The sequence below is a fragment of the Grampus griseus genome, assembly GCF_964374135.1.
Source record: "Grampus griseus genome assembly, chromosome: 1".
NCBI classification, from domain to species: domain Eukaryota; kingdom Metazoa; phylum Chordata; class Mammalia; order Artiodactyla; family Delphinidae; genus Grampus; species Grampus griseus.
In genome coordinates, this window is record NC_139017.1 from 42,727,517 (window position 1) to 42,747,590 (window position 20,074).

The window sequence follows — 20,074 nt, forward strand, 5'->3', positions numbered from 1 at the left end:
AATGTACCCTGCTGTAACTATGTCCTTAGAGAGTTTTTTCATGAGTAAAATGATAAAGTCCATGACACTTCATTCAGTAAAGTAATACCACCTCACAAAGATTGTTGTAAAGGTTAAAAAAACCCCTACTTTGGTATATGATAAAGTACTTAGTACAGAGCCTGGCACAGAGTAAATTTCAGTGAATGGTACCCATTCTCATCAATACCTGGAATATCACCTATGTAGAATCCCTTAGTTCTTGATGATATGTGATGTTATGGTATTTGTATGGGTAGCCCCCAATTTACAAATCCAGAGATTGTGCTCTGGAATGTAATTTATAGATTACTTATTTATATCTTATTAATTGAAGAGAATCCAGAATATGCCCTTTTCCCGCCAACCAGAGCAGGGTACACATGCGGGTGCTAGGGATGGGGTAGGGAATGGGGAAGAATTTCTAAATGCTTGGGTTCTCTGGTATTAGAAGGAAATGTGTTTGTGACTGGAACTAGAATTCTTTCCTTCATTCACTCCAAGTCCTTGGATAAAGAGGGAATTCTTTTGTTTTCTCCCAAGGCATATTGTTTAATTAATTTGTTTGTTTGTTCAATTGAAGAATAGTTAATTTATAATATTGTGTTAGTTTTTGGTGTACAGCAAAGTGATTCAGTTATACATAAATATATAAATACAATTTTTCATATTCTTTTCCATTATAGTTTATTACAGGATAGTTGGAATATAGTTCCCTGTGCTATACAATAGGACCTTTTTTATGTACTTTATATAGAGTAGTTTGTACCTGTTAATCCCAAACTCCTAATTTATCCCTCCCTCCCATCTTTTCCCTTTGGTTCCCATAAGTTTGTTTTCTATGTCTACGAGTCTGTTTCGGTTTTGTAAATAAGTTCATTTGTATCATATTTGAGATTCGACGTACAAGTGATTTCATATGATATTTGTCTTTTTCTGTCTGACTTACTTCACTTAGTATGATAATCTCTAGGTCCATCCATGTTGCTGCAATGGCATTATTTCATTCCTTTTTTTGGTAACTGAGTAATATTCCTGTGTGTATGTGTGTGTGTGTGTGTGTGTGTGTGTGTACACCACATCTTCTTTATCCATTCGTCTGTCAGTGGACACTTAGGTTGCTTCCGTGTCTTGGCTATTGTAAATAGTGCTGCTGTGAACATTAAGGTGCATGTATATATCCAGAGAAAACTCTAATTCAAAAGAGGAAATTCTTAGCCCTTCTATCACATAGTGAGTAAGGAGTCTTGCTATTTGGAAGCTATAATTTCTTGCTTGGGTTAGCAATGAAAGGAAACTCTTTTGGAATTTTATTCTATGATGAGAAATCCCCTAAGTGGATGATCAATAGGCTGATGATTCTATTTCTACTGCACTTCCGGTTCTTTGTTTCCTTTCTAAAGTCAAAGAAAATGCTAGTGGACTTGGTTTTCCCAGATAAGGCTGTAATATGCACCCCAGGAACAGTGGCAATGCTTGAGGAACAATCACTACCTTTAAAAGATGACCAGAATACTTTTATGAGAAATTACAGTGATATCTGGAGCTTGAAATATATCCTGTTCTAATTTTTTTAGTAACTGAAAAATTTAAGCAATGTTAATCTTTTCTGATTAAATTCATTAAAAATTAAGAATATACTTATTTTTATCAAAGTAGTATATGTTCATGGTTAAAAATATCAAACTGAAAAGCTTATAAAGAAAAACAGTCATCCTATGCCTTGTCCTTTCACCCATCCTGCTCACCAGAGGCCACATTTTCTAATTTTAGCTGTTTCTTCTTATAGTTTCTGCCAGGTCTCTAAATAACATGCATTATAGCTATTTCCAGATTTATCAATTTTAGGTATTATCTGTTGACTTCTGTTAATTTATTTGAGCTTTTAGCTTACTTTATCTACTTCCTACTCCTCCTCCTAATATAATTATATTACTCCCTTATTGATTACCTTTGCAGCTTTAAGTGAAATATTTATACCTTTCTTTTTACTGTATCAGCTCTAGATACCATCTCATGATTGTTTTCTCTTCTCTCTCTAAGCTTATCATTTGTATTTTTGCAGTGTTAGAATTGATGTGGTTATTCAGATACTTATAGTTAAATATTCCATGCTTTGACGTTTTTATTTTTGACATCTTTATTAGAGTATAATTGCTTTACAATGTTGTGTTAGTTTCTGCTGTATAACAAAGTGAATCAGCTATACGTATACATATATCACCATATACCCTCCCTCTTGCATCTCCCTCCCACCCTCCCTATCCCACCCCTCCAGGTGGTCACAAAGCACTGAGCTGATCTCCCTGTGCTATGCGGCTGCTTCCCACTAGCTATCTGTTTTACATTTGGTAGTGTATATATGTCCATGCCACTCTCTTACTTCATCCCATCTTACCTTTCCCCCTCCCTGTGTCCTCAAATCCATTCTCTACATCTGCATCTTTATTCCTGTCCTGCCCCTAGGTTCTTCAGAACCATTTTTTTTTTTTTTAGGTTCCATATATGTGTTAGCATACGGTATTTGTTTTTCTCTTTCTGACTTACTTCACTCTGTATGACAGACTCTAGGTCCATCCACCTCATTACAAATAGCTCAGCTTCATTTCTTTTTATGGCTGAGTAATATTCCATTGTATATATGTGCCACATCTTCTTTATCCATTCATCTGTTGATGGACATTTAGGTTGCTGCCATGTCCTGGCTATTGTAAATAGAGCTGCAATGAACATTGTGGTACATGACACTTTTTGAATTATGGTTTTTCTCAGGGTATATGCCCAGTAGTGGGATTGCTGGGTCATATGGTAGTTCTATTTTTAGTTTTTTAAGGAACCTCCGTACTGCTCTCCATAGTGGCTGTATCAATTTACATTCCCACTAACAGTGCAAGAGTGTTCGCTTTTCTCCACACCCTCTCCAGCATTTATTATTTCTAGATTTTTTGATGGTGGCCATTCTGACTGATGTGAGATGATACCTCATTGCAGTTTTGATTTGCATTTCTCTAATGATTAGTGATCTTGAGCATTCTTTCATGTGTCTTTTGGCTATCTGTATATCTTCTTTGGAGAAATGTCCATTTAGGTCTTCTGAGCATTTTTGGATTGGGTTGTTTGTTGTTTTGATATTGAGCTGCATGAGCTGCTTGTAAATTTTGGAGATTAATCCTTTGTCAGTTGCTTCATTTGGAAATATTTTCTCCCATTCTGAGGGTTGTCTTTTTATCTTGTTTATAGTTTCTTTTGCTATGCAAAAGCTTTTAAGTTTTATCAGGTCCATTTGTTTATTTATTTATTTATTTTATTATTATTATTTTTTTGCTGTACGCGGGCCTCTCACTGTTGTGGCCTCTCCCGTTGCGGAGCACAGGCTCCGGATGCGCAGGCCCCGTGGCCATGGCTCACGGGCCTAGCCACTCCGCGGCATGCAGGATCTTCCTGGACCGGGACACGAACCTGCGTCCCCTGCATCGGCAAGCGGACTCTCAACCACTGCGCCACCAGGGAAGCCCCCTATTTTTGTTTATATTTCCATTTCTCTAGGAGGTGGGTCAAAAAGGATCTTGCTGTGATTTATGTCATAGAGTGTTCTGCCTATGTTTTCCTCTGAGTTTCATAGTGTCTGGCCTCACATTTAGGTCTTTAATCCATTTTGAGTTAATTTTTGTGTATGGTGTTAGGGAGTGTTCTACTTTCATTCTTTTACATGTAGCTGTCCAGTTTTCCCAGCACCACTTATTGAAGAGACTGTCTTTTCTCCATTGTATATTCATGCCTCCTTTATCAAAAATAAGGTGACACTATGTGTGTGGGCTTATCTCTGGGCTTTCTATCCTGTTCCATTGATCTATATTTCTGTTTTTGTATCAGTACCATACTGTCTTGATTACTGTAGCTTTGTAGTATAGTCTGAATTCAGGGAGCCTGATTCCTCCAGCTCCGTTTTTCTTTCTCAAGATTGCTTTGGCTATTCGGGGTCTTTTGTCTTTCCATACAAATTGTGAAATTTTTTGTTCTAGTTCTGTGAAAAATGACATTGGTAATTTGATAGGCATTGCATTGAATCTGTAGATTGCTTTGGGTAGTATAGTCATTTTCACAATGTTGATTCTTCCAGTCCAAGAACATGGTATATCTCTCCAGCAGTTTATATCATCTTTACTTTCTCTCATCAGTGTCTTACAGTTTTCTGCATACAGGTGTTTTGCCTCCTGAGGTAGGTTTATTCCTAGGTATTTTAATCTTTTTATTGCAATGGTAAATGGGACTGTTTCCTTAATTTCTCTTTCAGATTTTTCATCATTAGTGTATAGGAATGCAAGAGAATTCTGTGCATTAATTTTGTATCCTGCTACTTTACCAGATTCATTGATTAGCTCTAGTCGTTTTCTGGTAGCGTCTTTAGGATTCTCTATGTATAGTATTATGTCATCTGCAAACAGTGACAGCTTTACTTCTTTTTTTCCGATTTGTATTCCTTTTTTTTTTTTTTTTTTTTTTTGCGGTACGCGGGTCTCACTGCTGTGGCCTCTCCCGTTGTGGAGCACAGCCTCCGGACACGCAGGCTCAGCAGCCCTGGCTCACGGGCCCAGCCACTCCACAGCATGTGAGATCTTCCCAGACCGGAGCACGAACCCGTGTCCCCTGCATCGGCAGGCGGACTCTCAACCACTGCGCCACCAGGGAAGCCCTGTATTCCTTTTATTTCTTTTTCTTCTTTGATTGCTGTGGCTAAAACTTCCAAAACTATGTTGATTAATAGTGGTGAGAGTGGGCAGCCTTGTCTTGTTCCTGATCTTAGTGGAAATGCTTTCAGTTTTTCACCATTGAGAATGATGTTGGCTGTTGGTTTGTCATATATGACCTCTATTATGTTGAGGTAAGTTCCCTCTGTGCCTACTTTCTGCAGGGTTTTTATCATAAATGGGTGTTGAATTTTGTCAAAAGCTTTTTCTATGGAGATGATCATATGGTTTCTATTCTTCAATTTGTTAATATGGTGTATCACATTGATTGATGTGCGTATATTGAAGAATCCTTGCATTCCTGTAATAAACCCCACTTAATCATGGTGTATGATCCTTTTAATGTGCTGTCGGAATCTGTTTGCTAGTATTTTGTTGAGGATTTTTGCATCTATATTCATTAGTGGCAATGGCCTGTAGTTTTCTTTCTTTGTGACATCTTTGTCTGGTTTTGGTGTCAGGGTGATGCTGGCCTTGTGGAATGAGTTTGGGAGTGTTCCTCCCTCTGCTATATTTTGCAAGAGTTTGAGAAGGATAGGTGTTAGCTCTTCTCTAAATGTTTGATAGAATTTGCCTGTGAAGCCATCTAGTCCTGGGCTTTTGTTTGCTGGAAGATTTTTAATCACAGTTTTAATTTCAGTGCTTGTGATTGGTCTGTTTATATTTTCTATTTCTTCCTGGTTCAGTCTCAGAAGGTTGTGCTTTTCTAACAATTTCTCCATTTCTTCCATGTTGTCCATTTTATTGGTGTAGAGTTGCTTGTAGTAATCTCTTATGAACCTTTGTATTTCTGCAGTGTCAGTTGTTACTTCTCCTTTTTCATTTCTAATTTTATTGATTTGAGTCTTCTCCCTTTTTTTCTTGATGAGCCTGGCTAATGGTTTATCAATTTTGTTTACGTTCTCAAAGAACCACCTTTTAGTTTTATTGATCTTTGCTATTGTTTCCTTCATTTCTTTTTCATTTATTCCTGATCTGATCGTTATTATTTCTTTTCTTCTGCTAAGTTGGGGTTTCTTTGTTCTTCTTTCTCTAACTGCTTTAGGTGTGAGGTTAGGTTGTTTATTTGAGATGTTCTTGTTTCTGGAGGTAGGATTGTTTTGCTATAAATTTCCCTTTTAGAACTGCTTTTGCTGCATCCCATAGGTTATGGGTCGTTGTGTTTTCATTGTCATTTGTTTCTAGATATTTTTTGATTTCCTCTTTGATTTCTTCAGTGATCTCTTGGTTATTATGTAGTATCTTGGTTAACCTCCATGTATTTGTATTTTTTCCAGATTTTTTTCCTGTAATTGATATCTAGTCTCATAGCGTTGTGGTCGGAAAAGATACTTGATACAATGTCAATTTTCTTAATTTTACCAAGGCTTGATTTGTGACCCAAGATATGTTCTATCCTGGAGAATGTTCCATGAGCACTTGAGAAGAAAGTGTATTCTGTTGTTTTTGGATGCAATGTCCTATAAATATCAATTAAGTCCATGTTGTTTAATGTATCATTTAAAGCTTGTGTTTCCTTATTTACTTTCATTTTGGATGATCTGTCCATTTTGACTTGGTTGTAGAAATTCGAATTTAATAATGTGTTTACATGACAGTGATGTGATATAGTATGATTTGGTTTCCCTTCCTGCACAGCTTTTGTTTTCTTTGATGTTTCTAGTTTTCTTTTCTGCCCCCCAAATTATATATGTTTACTAAACTTTGTTTTAAAATTTTAACATGCCTCAGTATCTTTTTTAAAAAAATTTTTTATTCATTCATTTATTTATTTATTTTTGACTGCATTGGGTCTTCATTGCCACGCGTGGGCTTTCTCTAGTCGCGGCGAGTGGGGGCTACTCTTCATTGTGGTGCACGGGCTTCTCATTGTGGTGGCTTCTCTTGTTGTGGAGCATGGGCTCTAGGTGTGTGGCTTCAGTAGTTGTGGCACGTGGGCTTAGTAGTTGTGATTCGTGGGCTCTAGAGTGCAGGCTCAGTAGTTGTGGCGCATGGGCTTAATTGCTCTGCAGCATGTGGGTTCTTCCCAGACCAGGGCTTGAACCCGTGTCCCCTGTATTGGCAGCCAGATTCTTAGCTGCTGCGCCACGAGGGAAGTCTGCCTAAACTTTTTATGTTATTCCAGATTATCAGGAATATCATTAACTCCTGACCTCCTTTATCTCTAAATAACTTCTCTTCTGGAACTTCTGTTCTCTGAAGCAATCCATATTGAATGTTTTCTATTAGCTTCCTTTCCTGCTTTCTATATTTGGAGCCACATTTTTTTCCTAGTTCCCATGTTGTCTTCTTTCATGTATTACTCCCTCATTTTGCTGATAAACATCCTCAAGTAACTTCCTAAGAAAGAATATATGGGAAATAAATTTCCCAGATCTTACCTGAAGATCATATCTGAAAATATTGTTATTCTACCCTCAGATTTGATCATTTAATTAAAAAAAAAAGTCTTCTGTCCTATTCTTGTGTTGTTCTTTCTGCTCTTCTTATTAGGATGCATGCTGTTTTTCTTGATTGATCTTCTGTGTCTTATTTTTTTATGTCTCTTTCTGTACTGTACTCTGTGAGACTTTATTTTGTCTTCTAACATTTATGTTGAATTTTTAATTGTTACTTTGAATTTACAGGAGCTCTTATTTACTTGTTCATTTGTTCTCCTATGGGTCTTCCCCACCCCCACCCCCACCCAGCATCTTGTTTTTGTTTTATGGGTATATTGTCACTTGAGTCTTTCTGAGAATACTAATTAGTTTTTTTTCTTTTTTTAAGTTCTTCTTAAGAACTTAAGAGAGAGAGTTAAACTGACTAGACTTCATATGAACTCAGGGATAATTCAGTGAATTTTGTACTTCTTTTAAGGCTTAGTTACTCAGTTCAAGAAACGTGAGTTTTTTCAGAGAGAGAAGACCAGCATGAAGGGTTAGCTTGTCTCCAGAATAAAGTCAGAGCTCCCTGATATTCAAGACCCTTTGCAGTCCAGTCTGCAGGCTCACCTCCTGCTCATTCGTCTTCCTGGCTGCCCTGTGTGTACACCAGTCTGCTCTGTGTCCTGTGCTGCCCGACCTTTGCTCATGCTGGGTCCTCTGCCTGAAATTTTCTGTTCTTCCCACAGCCTCTTACATTTACCAGAGGCAGGCGTCGTATTTTCAGTTCTCTGTCTATTTTTGTGTCATCTGTGGCAGGTACATTTTAGGCATTGAAAATGTTTAAGTGAATTTTACTCATCCTTCCAGACGAGAGCAACTTCCACTGTGACCACTCAGAGACACAGTCCTTTACCTCCCTCGAACAGAGTTAAGTATTTCATGCCCTGTTTAGGTAGTTGTATGCAGGCCTGTTTGTTCTGGTGAGTTCCCGAAGGGCATGGGCCATACCTTGTCAAGCTGGATATCCCAACGTTTTGCATTGTGCTTGATATACAATGGGAACTTGAAGTATTTGTGCATATATAGGGAGAGGCAGAGGGAAGGACTGGCTGTGTATTTTTACTAAAGGCATATTTATAAGATTAGTAGGTTTGCAGATTCACTTCATGATGGTGCTGTTTTCTGTTCCTTTTCAGTATATCAAAGCATTCCCAAGAGTACATCAAGAGTAACTTACTGTATTACTCATCACAATAGATATGTACACAGATGCGTATCTTCAGCAAAGAGAAAGAAATTGCACAAATAAGTGATAGGCGCTCTCTAAATTTAGCCGGGGGTTAGAACTTTGAAGCTGTGCGTATTCATAAAATGAATCCCTCTAGTTGAAGTCCCTGCTCAGACTGACAGTAAGCGTAGCTTCCATTGCTAATAAATAAGTAAGTAAGCTCTTCTTTCATTTTAATTCTGCTACTTCTGACTGTGGAACCAATATTGTTGTTTTATCTGATGCTGAATCTCTGACCCTATGAGGCTCAGGTTGGCTGCAAGTGCCGTAGCCCATGAGGTCAGCAGTGCCCACGTCACCACACCCAGGGGTTCTCAGTGAGGAGTCTTACTTCCAGTACACAGCTGAGCTCTGACAACTTGGAGTAGAAGGAAATTTTGAGCAGGAAATGAAGGAGCCACGGCACCCACCTTAGATTGGGGAGCCAGGCGTAGGATCCCGGGTGGCCCTGAAGGCATCTGCAGGCTCGGTGAGGGATGCAGCCATGCTCTCCCAGCAGGAAGGCGTGGATGAGCACCCCACGACCTGGTGACCACCTGCTAGTTCCCTCTCGTGTCCACCGTCAGAGGCTCAGGTGCGTGGGGTCCATCTGGCTGAGGTCAGGTCTCTCTTGGCGGGGTGGGGAGCCACTGCTACAGGCCCTTTAGCTGTCAGCTTTCCTGGTGGCCGAAACCACCAAGCAGAGACATCACCTTTCACCAAGATTGCTCACACTGGAAGGGGCTGCAGCAGATTGTGAGGGCACAGTGAGGTAGGTACCATCCTTTTGGACCACCAGAAAGGAACAGATATCCAGGTACGCTGTATAGCTGGAGCACTGCTGAGAGTCTTCTCAAAGCTGGTGGCAGCTAAGCTGCCCACTCAAATCTAAGAGCCTTCGAATGTTTGCAAGTGTTAATAAACAAACCAAATGTCAGAAAAAAGAGTAGATTATGGTATTTAGCTATTCCTCCTGCCTCTCCTTCCTCTTTTCCTCACATAGATAGGAAAGGATGGTTACCCATATTGTGCATAAACTGTAAATGCTGTACTAGAACAAAATTAACCTCTCAATTAAATGAGGACATTACATGTCACCATAATTCCACTCCACATAGTGTATATATATAAACAAAACCCCCTCCGGTTTACAACAAAAGAAGGGTCTGTATGTGTGTCCTTTCATTCCTTTTTTTGGTCGGGTGGAGGTGTGGAAGGGGTGATTATTCTGTGGAGGGGAGAGAGCCAAGCCAAAATAATGATTATATTGAAGTTCTGGATGTTATTTGCTTAAGGTCTTGAAAAGAGAAGAGGGACACTTGATTTCCTGAGCACAAAAGGTATCGAAGACTTCTGATCTTTAAAAATGTGGAAAGTGGTGAGAACACGCTAAATAGCCCAACATATCTGGCTTACTTAATCCCCGCATCACAAGTGAATGGTGGGCCGCTGCTCCATGAAAGAGCTCTGCAATGTGCTTTCTGCGGCTCCATGATTTCAAAATCAGTAAGAAAGTTTTTGTCATTGCCAGCATCTTGATCAGGTTCTATAGAGCCCTAGCATTAGGAAGGTCTAAGTCACTTCTTTATGGAGAGGAAGGCTCTCTGGTGTGTGTATTCCAGGAGGCAACCTGCTGTCCCCTTGCCTTTCTAAGAAGGCCTTCTCCTCCAAGGATCAGCAAATATTAATCAGGGTGCATAAGGCCAGTTTGTAGCTTCTGCCCAAAAGACTGACAGGGCCAAGATGCTGGATGGAGCCCAGAAGAAATTACTTTTGGATTCTCTCTGGCTCCACATTACCAGCATAATCTCACGGAGATGAAAAATTAGGACTTGAGTATGTCTTACGGAAATCACTGGATTTCTGCCGAAAACGTTGGTTGGTTGGTGAAGCATGCTTCCTTTGGAGTACAGAAACCTCAGCATTTGCATTCCAAATATTCAGTTCTAAAGCTCTGTTCTTCTGTATTCCTCAGAGGGCCATTTTGGAGGGAAACAAAAATACCTGGATTGGTTATTATTTATGTCCTCATTGATTCTCAACTAATGTCTTGCCTCATATGCCCTTTTCTTTTCTCCTTCCCCTTCTTCTTCTTCTGTTTTGTTTTTTTTTTAACAGATACTAATTTTGTGTTGGGGAATGCCCAGATAGTGGACTGGCCTATCGTGTACAGCAATGATGGATTTTGCAAGCTGTCTGGCTATCACAGGGCGGAAGTGATGCAAAAAAGCAGTACCTGCAGGTATTTATGTTTGGGGTTCTGTTCAACACTCTATCATGGTATCTTTTTGGAAAAAGAAACTGGCTTACTCAGCTTGGGAATTTCCTTTCATGCAGCGTTCATTCAGGAATATTTATTGCACGATCATCTCTAGTTCACACACTGTACTGGGAAAATCAAAGAAGATCTAAAACATAGTCCCTACAGCTAATGAATTTACAATCAGTGACATGGGAGAAAACCTAGAAAAACTCAGGAAAATCATTTTATCATTAAAATGTGAACTCAAAATTTTATGAGGGTTTAGATGGAAATTATGTGAAAGAAGATTAAGTGAAATCAAATGAAATGGATGATTTTAGATGATTAAATTAATTTTAAAACACGTATGGCCGTTTTTTAAGAATAAACAGCATGTTGGAGACAAGGGCCTTGTTCATAGGGCTTTTCATCAGAAAACGAGAAGAGAACCATGTCTTGCTGCCTTGTTGCTGTCACATCTCTCTCTGATCACTGACTCAAAGGCAGAAGCAAAGGGTGCTGTGAAGCTTGTGCATTTGACAGGGTTCCTAACCAAGCAGCGCCCTTGGGCCGTGGCACTAGAAAAGCTCTTTTAGAGCATCTTCAAGGTGTCCTGCGGAGCGTGTGACCCGGACCCTGTGCTGCCCCAACAAGGTCTTGGCTCCACAGCCTTTGGCGCCTCTCACTCCTCGCCTTCCTCAGAGTCTTCTGTCTTCAGTGGTGTTCGCATGCAGTGGAATCATCTTCCTAAACCTGCTACACCCAAAAGTGAACTCATCTCCAAAGGGTGGAAAAACCCATCTGACCCAGTCATAGTCTTTGGTTCTCAGAAGTTGCATTTTCTTGATATTAAATCAGCCAAGTAACTCATTTGGTGAAAAGTATTAAATGTTTTGAAAATATTATCATTTTCTTAAATTTTAGGTTTTTGGGACTGGGAAATGGAAAATTGAAGATTCCCTCAAAGGAGAGGGGTGGGATACGGAGGGTGGGAGGGAGACGCAAGAGGGAGGAGATATGGGGATATACGTATATGTAGAGCTGATTCACTTTGTTATACAGCAGAAACTAACACACCATTGTAAAGCAATTATACTCTAATAAAGGTGTTAAAAAAAAAGATTCCCTCAACGGTTTAAAAATGATGACTCAAGTATTACGATAGAATTCTCTTATATTCTCGGTGTGCTGTTATCCTCTTAAGTATCTGTGTATGTGCATCTGTGTCTCCATCTGTACGTGCACGTACACAGTCAGAACACACTGGGAGAGTGAGCTTCGCTTTTTCGTGTGACTTGAGCAGCCTTTCCTTACCTTTCTTGCTTCTTATTGGCTATAGTCAGACACTTTAAGAAAATCAGATAAGAGAACTGGATAATTTAGCCAACTTTCTTTTACGCGCAGCTCTAAGAAACTTATTTAATTCCCTGAAGCTGTCCCTTCTCTAGAAGGAAAGTAAACGTGCCTTTGTGTTAGCCACATCCCTAATTGCTCAGGAGCCTTTTGGCTTATTTCTTGCATTGCAGGCATCTGAAATCTAATGTCCAGACAAAGGAAATGTACACCTACCACTAAACTACAACTTGAAAAAGTACATAAGAGTAAGGAAAGTTGGGCATAATTATGGTACTTCATTTATTTGAAGACTCCACTTTGCAGGGATTGGTTTTACCTTGTGAAGGAAATTGCCAGCCTATACAACCATCACATAAGTCACTTATCTAGCAAATCCATTCAGAAAGGGAAAGTGGGAGGAAGCTAAAAAGGCCTTAGAGCAAAACCAGCTAAGTAAAATGGTTATAGAGCTTAAGTTTTTACCTCCTGGGAGAAAGAAATCCTCTTGTTCTCAGGCATGGCTAATTTAGTCTTGATCTATCCTTCTTTTTAAAGGTAATTCACCCAGCTCAATTATCTGTTTTCCTGGTTTATAGATGAAGAACACAGCCCCAAAGCAGAGTACTACATGAGATGGGCTCACGGGGAACCACAGATAATAGCATCTCTCAGTGGGCTGGGAAGGGACGTGATAACAAAAGTGACACAGAATTCATAAAGTCAATAGCTAGGGCACTTTTCTTGCAGGGTGCTGGAAAGTGGAAGCTCACAGTAAGCCCACGGCTGTTCCAGTATCAAGCTAAACATGGCGCTTGACTTGGTTCAGGAATTGTGCTTGATAACTTCTGAGGTTCTTGTTAGTTCTGAAATTCTGTGATTCTATGATTCAAGTCATCAAGAAAAAGCTAAATTGCACAGTTAGGTATGCGCAATTTTAGAAGATGGGTTGTGTATTGTTTGGGAACCCACGCCGCTGCTTCTATACATTACATAAGCCTTGAGGGCTGAGCATGGCTGTCCTTCCTTGTTGGTGTCGTCTGAAGGCCTGGGGTGGGCACGGGACATGCTTGGGCGGGTCCATGGGCAGCCTTTGTTGGAGGACTGGCTTTTCCAGCCCCATTGAGGGATGGTTTCTCTCCTCTCACGTTTTGTTAGTGTCGCTCAGCCTAGTTGTTGGGAATGTTATCCCATTCCTAGAGGGAAAAACCTTGGTCTTCAGACCATATTCAGTGTGCGGACCCAAGAAAATGGACAGTCCCGGCAGTTTTCCTTCCTCTGCTGAGAACCAGTATTAGTAGGCAGAAGCTTCTACCATCCAGAGGTTTTCTCTAATTTTTTTTCAGGATGCTTATTTACCCTGTTAGTTTACTTTTCTCCAAATTGTGAGGAGTGTGGAGAAGTATTAGAAAGAATTTGTAGAATTTTATCATCTGGATTTATTCAACCCAGAGCTCTTTTTTCTTTTTTAGTGGTGGGGTAGGAAAAAGAGCTGCACAGACAGTGGCTGAATCTTCTGTTTGCTGAATCTTCTTTTCTTTCCTTAGCTACAGTATGTCTTGATGTTTAGAGCATCAAATTGCGCCCTTTTTCTTGTTTGGTGACTTTTTTTTCCCCTATTCTTTTGTTTAATTTGTTAGGAATTAGAAGAGGAAAAATCTGTGGTCCAGATTTATTCTGCCATCCTTCTCAGGACGTCTCTCAGAGTTGTATTTCTAAAATGCAGATCTCGTTATGTAACTCTTTTGCCTGAAACCCTGCAGGGGCTCTCCCTGCATTGCTTTCGGGATAAAGTTTAAATGACTTCACCTGACCTGTAATGCCATGATCTCCTCCATGATCTGGCCCTTGCTTACCTCTCCATATTACCTGTTGCTAATTCTCCCCTTACTGTCTACATTCCAGACATATGGAACTGAACCGTATTCAGGTTCCAGAATTAACCTTCCTCTCACCTCTGTGCCTTTGCACATGCTTGTCTTTTGCCTAGAATGTTCGTTTCCCTCCTTTTCTCAGCAGATTTCCACCTGCTCTTTAGATCTCTTTTGTTCTTGCCTCTGGGAAGCCTTTTCTGACCACTCAGACAGTGCTCTGTGCCGATTCTTAGTGTTGTAATTCCTCATGTGTTGGTCATACTATATTCTCTAATCTACTGTTTTCTGATCTACTGTTTTCTAGTGTATCTCATTCGACTGTCAGTTTTGGGGGGACAGGGATGGAGTCTTGATTCCAGCTCAATCAGTAAATCGTTTTTGATTGAACAAATGTTTTCATTGTGTGTGTGTGTGTGTGTGTGTGTGTGTGTTCCACAGTGCATAGCACAGTGCTGGGTATAGAGCAGGTAAAAACAGATGCTTGTAGAATAATAAATACTTGTTCATCTAACTTGGGCTGTTTGGTTGCTTTGCAGTTTTATGTACGGGGAGCTGACTGATAAAGACACCATTGAAAAGGTGCGGCAGACATTTGAGAACTATGAGATGAATTCCTTTGAAATTTTGATGTACAAGAAGAACAGTGAGTATTCAGACCATTCTGAACCATACCTTGATGTGCTTGGAAGAGTAAAATATCTCCTCTTTCTCTGTTGCTGTCTTAGGTTTTCTTTTCTCCCATCAGCTAAATGTTGTTCCTTGAAGCCAGTGTGTATGTTGGGGTAAATGGTATGGATTGATGAGTTACAGTTCTTCACATGAGCATTTGTACTTGTCACTAACCAATTAAGACTTCGTGATCTCTTTTCTGCCCAGAGTTAGTGTTTTTCCTATTGGTTTCCTTATGTTGAGTTGTTGGCCTAAGGCACTTGTAGACTTTAAGGCTTCTTAGGTGGGGAGGGAGGAGGTGGGTTAGAATCTCTGTCCAGTTCACATTTGTATCTATCTCCCTATAGCACTTAGCACAGCGGGTAACACCAGTAGATGCCCAATTAAGAGTTTCTAAATAAAATTTTGTTTCCCTGGAGACCCCAGTTTTCTGTCAGAGACAGTATTAATCAAATTAATACTGTAATCACTGTTAGTCAAAATGTATTGTTAATTGGTATTTGTTTTGTGTATAATAACTTCCACAAGTATATTAAAGAAGAATCTAGGTCAATAGCTATACACAAGTATAGAACTTGCTTTCTCTTAGCAGTTTCCTGTTGAATGGAGATTAATTGTATTGGAAGTATGGAAAGTGGGCTGTATGGAAACATAGCCGTAGCAGGGCTGCAGAGGTGTTGAAGAGTGCTTTGTTTTTTAAATTTAATTTAATTTTAATTATTTTTTAATTTTTGGCTGTGTTGGGTCTTCGTTGCTGTGCGCGGGCTTTTCTCTAGTTGCATCGAGTGGGGGCTACTCTTTGTTGCGGTGCAAGGGCTTCTCTGGTTTCTCTTGTTGCAGAGCATGGGCTCTAGGCATGCAGGCTTCAGTAGCTGTGGCACGTGGGTTTCAGCAGTAGTGGCTCACGGGCTCTAGAGCGCAGGCTCAGTAGTTATGGCACACAGGCTTAGTTGCTCCATGGCATGTGGGATCTTCCTGGACCAGGGCTCGAACCCATGTCCCTTGCATTGGCAGGCAGATTCTTATCCACTGTGCCACCAGGGAAGACCGAGTGCTTGGTTTTTCAAAACACTATTTGGTTGTAAGAAATCCTGTTCTTTACATGTAGGATTGAACTAAGTAGGTCATTGGTTCACTAGAACATTTCCAGAATGGCCCAGGTGGCACGTTAGGATAAGTGTTTATTTTGGTGGCATTCAGGATGATATGTTTTGCTCTGGAAAGCAGTGGGCACATCTGGAAGGAGCTGGGACTTTTTTTCAGTCTGGAGTGTTGGTGCAGGCAACCGAGAGGACTCTTTGCTTGGTGGCCAGTGCAGACGCTGAGCTGAGAGATTAGCTTTGGGCATCAGCAACTCTGAGAGGGTTGGTCCTGCACTTTCACACTAGAGTTGCTGCCTTGTACCATTTCACCTCCTCAGCCAGTAGGTCTAGTTCCTACCTCGAGACCTACCCTAGTTCCTACCCTGAGACATTTTGCCAAATAGGCCTGAGAGGAATGAGGTGAAAGACTGTGACTTGCTCCGTGCCAGCCCTTCCTCTACGGGAGACATAACTCAAAGCAACAGCTGTTCCCAGGAGCACGCCAGCAGTGCCTTTGCATGGGAGGGGAGGGGTCTGCCCGTGAGCCCAGAGCTAAGGGAGTGAGTTAAACGTTTCCCACACTGGTAGCTTTGTGTCCTGAACAGTGTGGATTTCCCCACATCACAGACTACTAATCAGGTAGGCGCATCACAAAGATAATGCCTTGCGTTTATACTTTGCTTCAGAGTTTTCAAGCTTCATTAGACTATGCATTTAACTTGCTCAGAGTCAACTCTACACGGTGGGCATAAAAGGAAGAGAGAGGGAAACATAATTAAAACTGAATTAGTGATTCCACTTGCTATTCTCTTCAGTGGGCATGTACCCCAGAGTGAGTATGAGATGGCAGGGGGGAATCTACTGTTCCCTCAGCTGCCTCGGCGGCTGAAGGCCTCGTATTGTGAGTATCTCATCGCACTGAGGGTGATTCTGGTACTTCCGGTTCTGTACGTTAGGTAGACGTGGCCTAGGCATGGAAGCCAGTCAGTTCAACTGATGTTTTTACCAAAGAATCAGCATCTCTTCCCTCCCTGGAGGTTGTGGTGGGCTTATTGAGAGAGACGCATGCCAGTCTCCAGAGAGGCATGTCAGCCTGGGCATGGACTCTACTTCATGGGTGATGTGAAGGCATTCTCAAGAGCAATTGTGGTCATATGCAACTTCTACCCTACCCTTTGATTTTAGAAAATACACTCTGTGGAAGGTATGACGCCACTCTATTTAAAAATGTTGAGAGAGCCCTGTGAGGTAGTCATGGCTGACGTTACGTATCTCCATTGTATAACAAGGTAAATTCCTCACCCGAGGTCATGCAGAGCCAGGACCTGATTTCCAGTGCTTGCTCCGTGGCTGTTCTTTCCAGACGGGGTTGGTTTTAGTCGGGGCACAAGGCAGGGCCACCACATATGGTGGTGCAGGCTCTACCCTGCATGGGGGCAACCAGAAACCAGTTTGCTTGCTAGGTCCTCAGTGCACCCTGGCCTAGAACTGCATCTGTGCTGAGGGAGGAACTTCTCTTTCTAATTTACACAAGGATGTCCAGTGGGCTGGCAGGGGTTTCGTCCAAGGCTAAGCCTGTACATAAAACATGAAGCAGACATGGATGCAGATGGTGTTGGTTTCTTCCTAGGAACCTGTTCACTGTCCCCAACTCCTCCAAATCTACCCTCACCTGAGGAAGAATTTAGAAACTTCAAATTATTTTTTAAGCCTGGGTATTTTACAGTTGCACCAAATTCTATGTTTTTGTTAATGACTTTTTACTGACCAACTACAGGCATACCTCAGAGATATTGTAGGTTCGGTTCCACAAAGTTTTTGGTTTTCCAGTGCATGTAAAAGTTGTTATAGTGGTATACTGTAAACATAACTGTCTATTAAGTGTGCAGTAGCATTATGTCTATAAAAAAACAATGTGTATGCCTTAATTAATTTTTTGCTAATCATCATATGAGCCTTCAGTGACTTGTAATCTTTTTGCTGTAGAGGGTTTGAAATATTGTGAGAATTACCAAAATGTGACACAGAGACATGAAGAGAACAAATGCTGTTGGAAAAATGGTGCCAATAGACTTGCTCAATGCAGGGCTGCTACAGACCTTCAACTTGTTAAAAAATAAATGTGGTGTCTGTGAAGCGCAATAAAGCGAGGTCTGGCTATACTCTGTCAGACACTAGACTTGCTCCTAGGAACGCGGTTACGAAAAGACAGACCCAGCCTCTGCTTCCACAGTGTTTGCAGGGGTCGGGGGCCACATCACAGTATAGAGCTGTAAGTGTTTTGATGGTGACATCACATGGGGGGTGTCCCTTCACCCTAACTTAGGAGGTCAGGGAAGGAAGTCTTCCTAGCAGGCAGGAAATTCATGCAGAAACTGAAGGATAGTGGGGAGTTAGGCAGAGAGAAGGGCAAAGAGTATCCCAGGCTGATGAAGGGCACGTGGAGAGGGCAATAGGGGAGAGCAGCACTGACATTTGAAGAAACGCAAAGCAGGACTCCTCAGACTTTGACAGTCTATATAACATCACCTGCAAATCAAAAAAAGTATATACTTGTATTCGGTAAGTCTGCAGAAGAGCCCAAGATTCTGCTCCAGGTGATTTTAATGCCGCTGGTCCACGAATCACTCTCTGAGTAGCAAGGACAGAAAGCAGCTGCAGTGAAGGCTGACTTCCACGCCTACAGGATGTGTCCCTACCCGGCTGGATCCCCTGCACCCAGCACAGTGCCTGACCCAGAAGGTGTTCCACCTGAACTCATGGAGTAATTAAATAAATCTGTAAATGCATGGGCCACCAGTGTAGCTGGAGAGGTTGAGAAGGGCCGATCGTGCAGCCCCGTTAAAGAGTTTAGAATTTGTCTTAAGAGCAGAGGTGGTGGGGACAGAGGGTGGCGTGAGAGGCGTTGAGCGGTTTTAAGCAGGGTTAAGTGTGTAATAGTAAGATTTTCATTTCAGAAAGATGACTCCGTTAGAGAGTGGAGATGGAATGCATCGTAGGAGACCAGAGGTGGGAGACCCGTTAGGAATCACCGTGGCGGCAAGATGATTGTGGCCTGCTGGGGGAGCGGTGGGGAAGACGCAGCTGAGAAGGAGAGGTGTCCGGGGAAATGGGAGGAGGCTGAGCCTAGGGACTTGCCAGTGGAGCCCACTGACTGGCAAGTGTCTAGCACACAGCCCAGCCCAGAGGAGGCGCTCGGCCCATGTTTGCTGAGTGACTTTGAAAGGAACTTGACAGTTACCAAGAAACAGATGAGTGACCCAAGAGTATGTGATTCACAGTGAGGGCTTCGGAGCCAAGGAGCAAGCCTTGTGGGGCTGAACTGACCGGCTGGCCCGGGAGGAGCAGACTGAACAGAGATGGATGGGAGGAGAGAGAGGAGGAGGCAGGTTTGCTGCTACTTTCACAATTTGTAGTTAGATTGAAACTTTCAGCATTTTAAAGCAGTATGGAGTCCCGTGGGGGAAATGTCACCCCATTTGAGATTTTAAAATGTGAAATGTCATCATTTAAAGGAAAGTTTTTTTCTTTTTTCTCTGATTTTTAAATGAATGCATTTTTACTATGGAGAACACGTATGAAGGCTTAAAGAAGAAAATCAATCACCCTAAAGACTCAAAGACTTGGAGAAATACTACCATCCTATTAACATTTTGGTGTTTTGTCTTGCACATGTTACATAGTTGAGACTTTGACATGTATGCAATTTGAAATTGTACATTTATTTAATTTTTTTATCATAAAAATATCCTTCTCATTAAAATTCCCCATAAATATAATTTAGAAGGAATTTTATTAACATTTCCTTTATTGTTGGATATTTATGAGGCTCTAAATTTTCTTGATTAAATATAATGTTGAGGTGAAGATCTTCATGCAAAGATATTAGTGGACATTCTGAAATATTTCCTAGAAGTTGAAAATTACTGTGTTAAAGAATGTGAACCAAGGTTCCTGAGACATTTTGCCAAATTGTGTTCCAGAATTGAATGCATTTCCAAGTTCACTTGCAGACTGTGAGCGTCTGACTCATTGAATTGCTCTAGCACCGAACAGATTGCCTATAATTACATTTTTTTGTTTAATGAGTATTTTTAATGCTAGTGAGAGTGAAGTATTTTTCCTATTTAATATCCATTTAAAATTACTTTTTTATGTTAATTGTTCAGATTCTTTGCCCATATGTTCTATTTAATTCTTGTGATTTTCTTTATAAACTCTTAATAAATTGTTTTGATTCTCCCCCCTCCCATTCTTTAGTATTTACAAGGATAACTTTGTAGAAAGGATCCGCTAGTGATAGGCATTCGTGTTTATTTTACCTTTTGGGGAGTTGGAAGTAATTAGCAGAAGGCTTCATGGTGTGTTTTGGAATGAGTGTGTGTAATACTATTACCTATCTTGGAGACTGGCTTATTTGAAATGTTTCTTTCTATCTATTGGCCAGTCTGACCAGTAAACCTGGGCATTTTGGAA

The 20,074-nt window shown here is 41.0% G+C and overlaps 1 protein-coding gene across 2 annotated transcripts in view; it reads left to right on the forward strand.

The window, feature by feature from the left end:
* Nucleotides 1-20,074, forward strand: part of KCNH1 (potassium voltage-gated channel subfamily H member 1) — a gene marked incomplete at both ends in the record, with an annotated part of 411,965 nt that overhangs the window by 20,144 nt on the left and 371,747 nt on the right. For both annotated transcript variants that reach the window (XM_082657054.1, XM_082657055.1), the window contains 2 exons: nucleotides 10,518-10,641; nucleotides 14,384-14,490. In XM_082657054.1, the coding sequence (XP_082513180.1) occupies nucleotides 10,518-10,641; nucleotides 14,384-14,490 (231 nt within the window). The remainder of the gene's footprint in view (nucleotides 1-10,517; nucleotides 10,642-14,383; nucleotides 14,491-20,074) is intronic.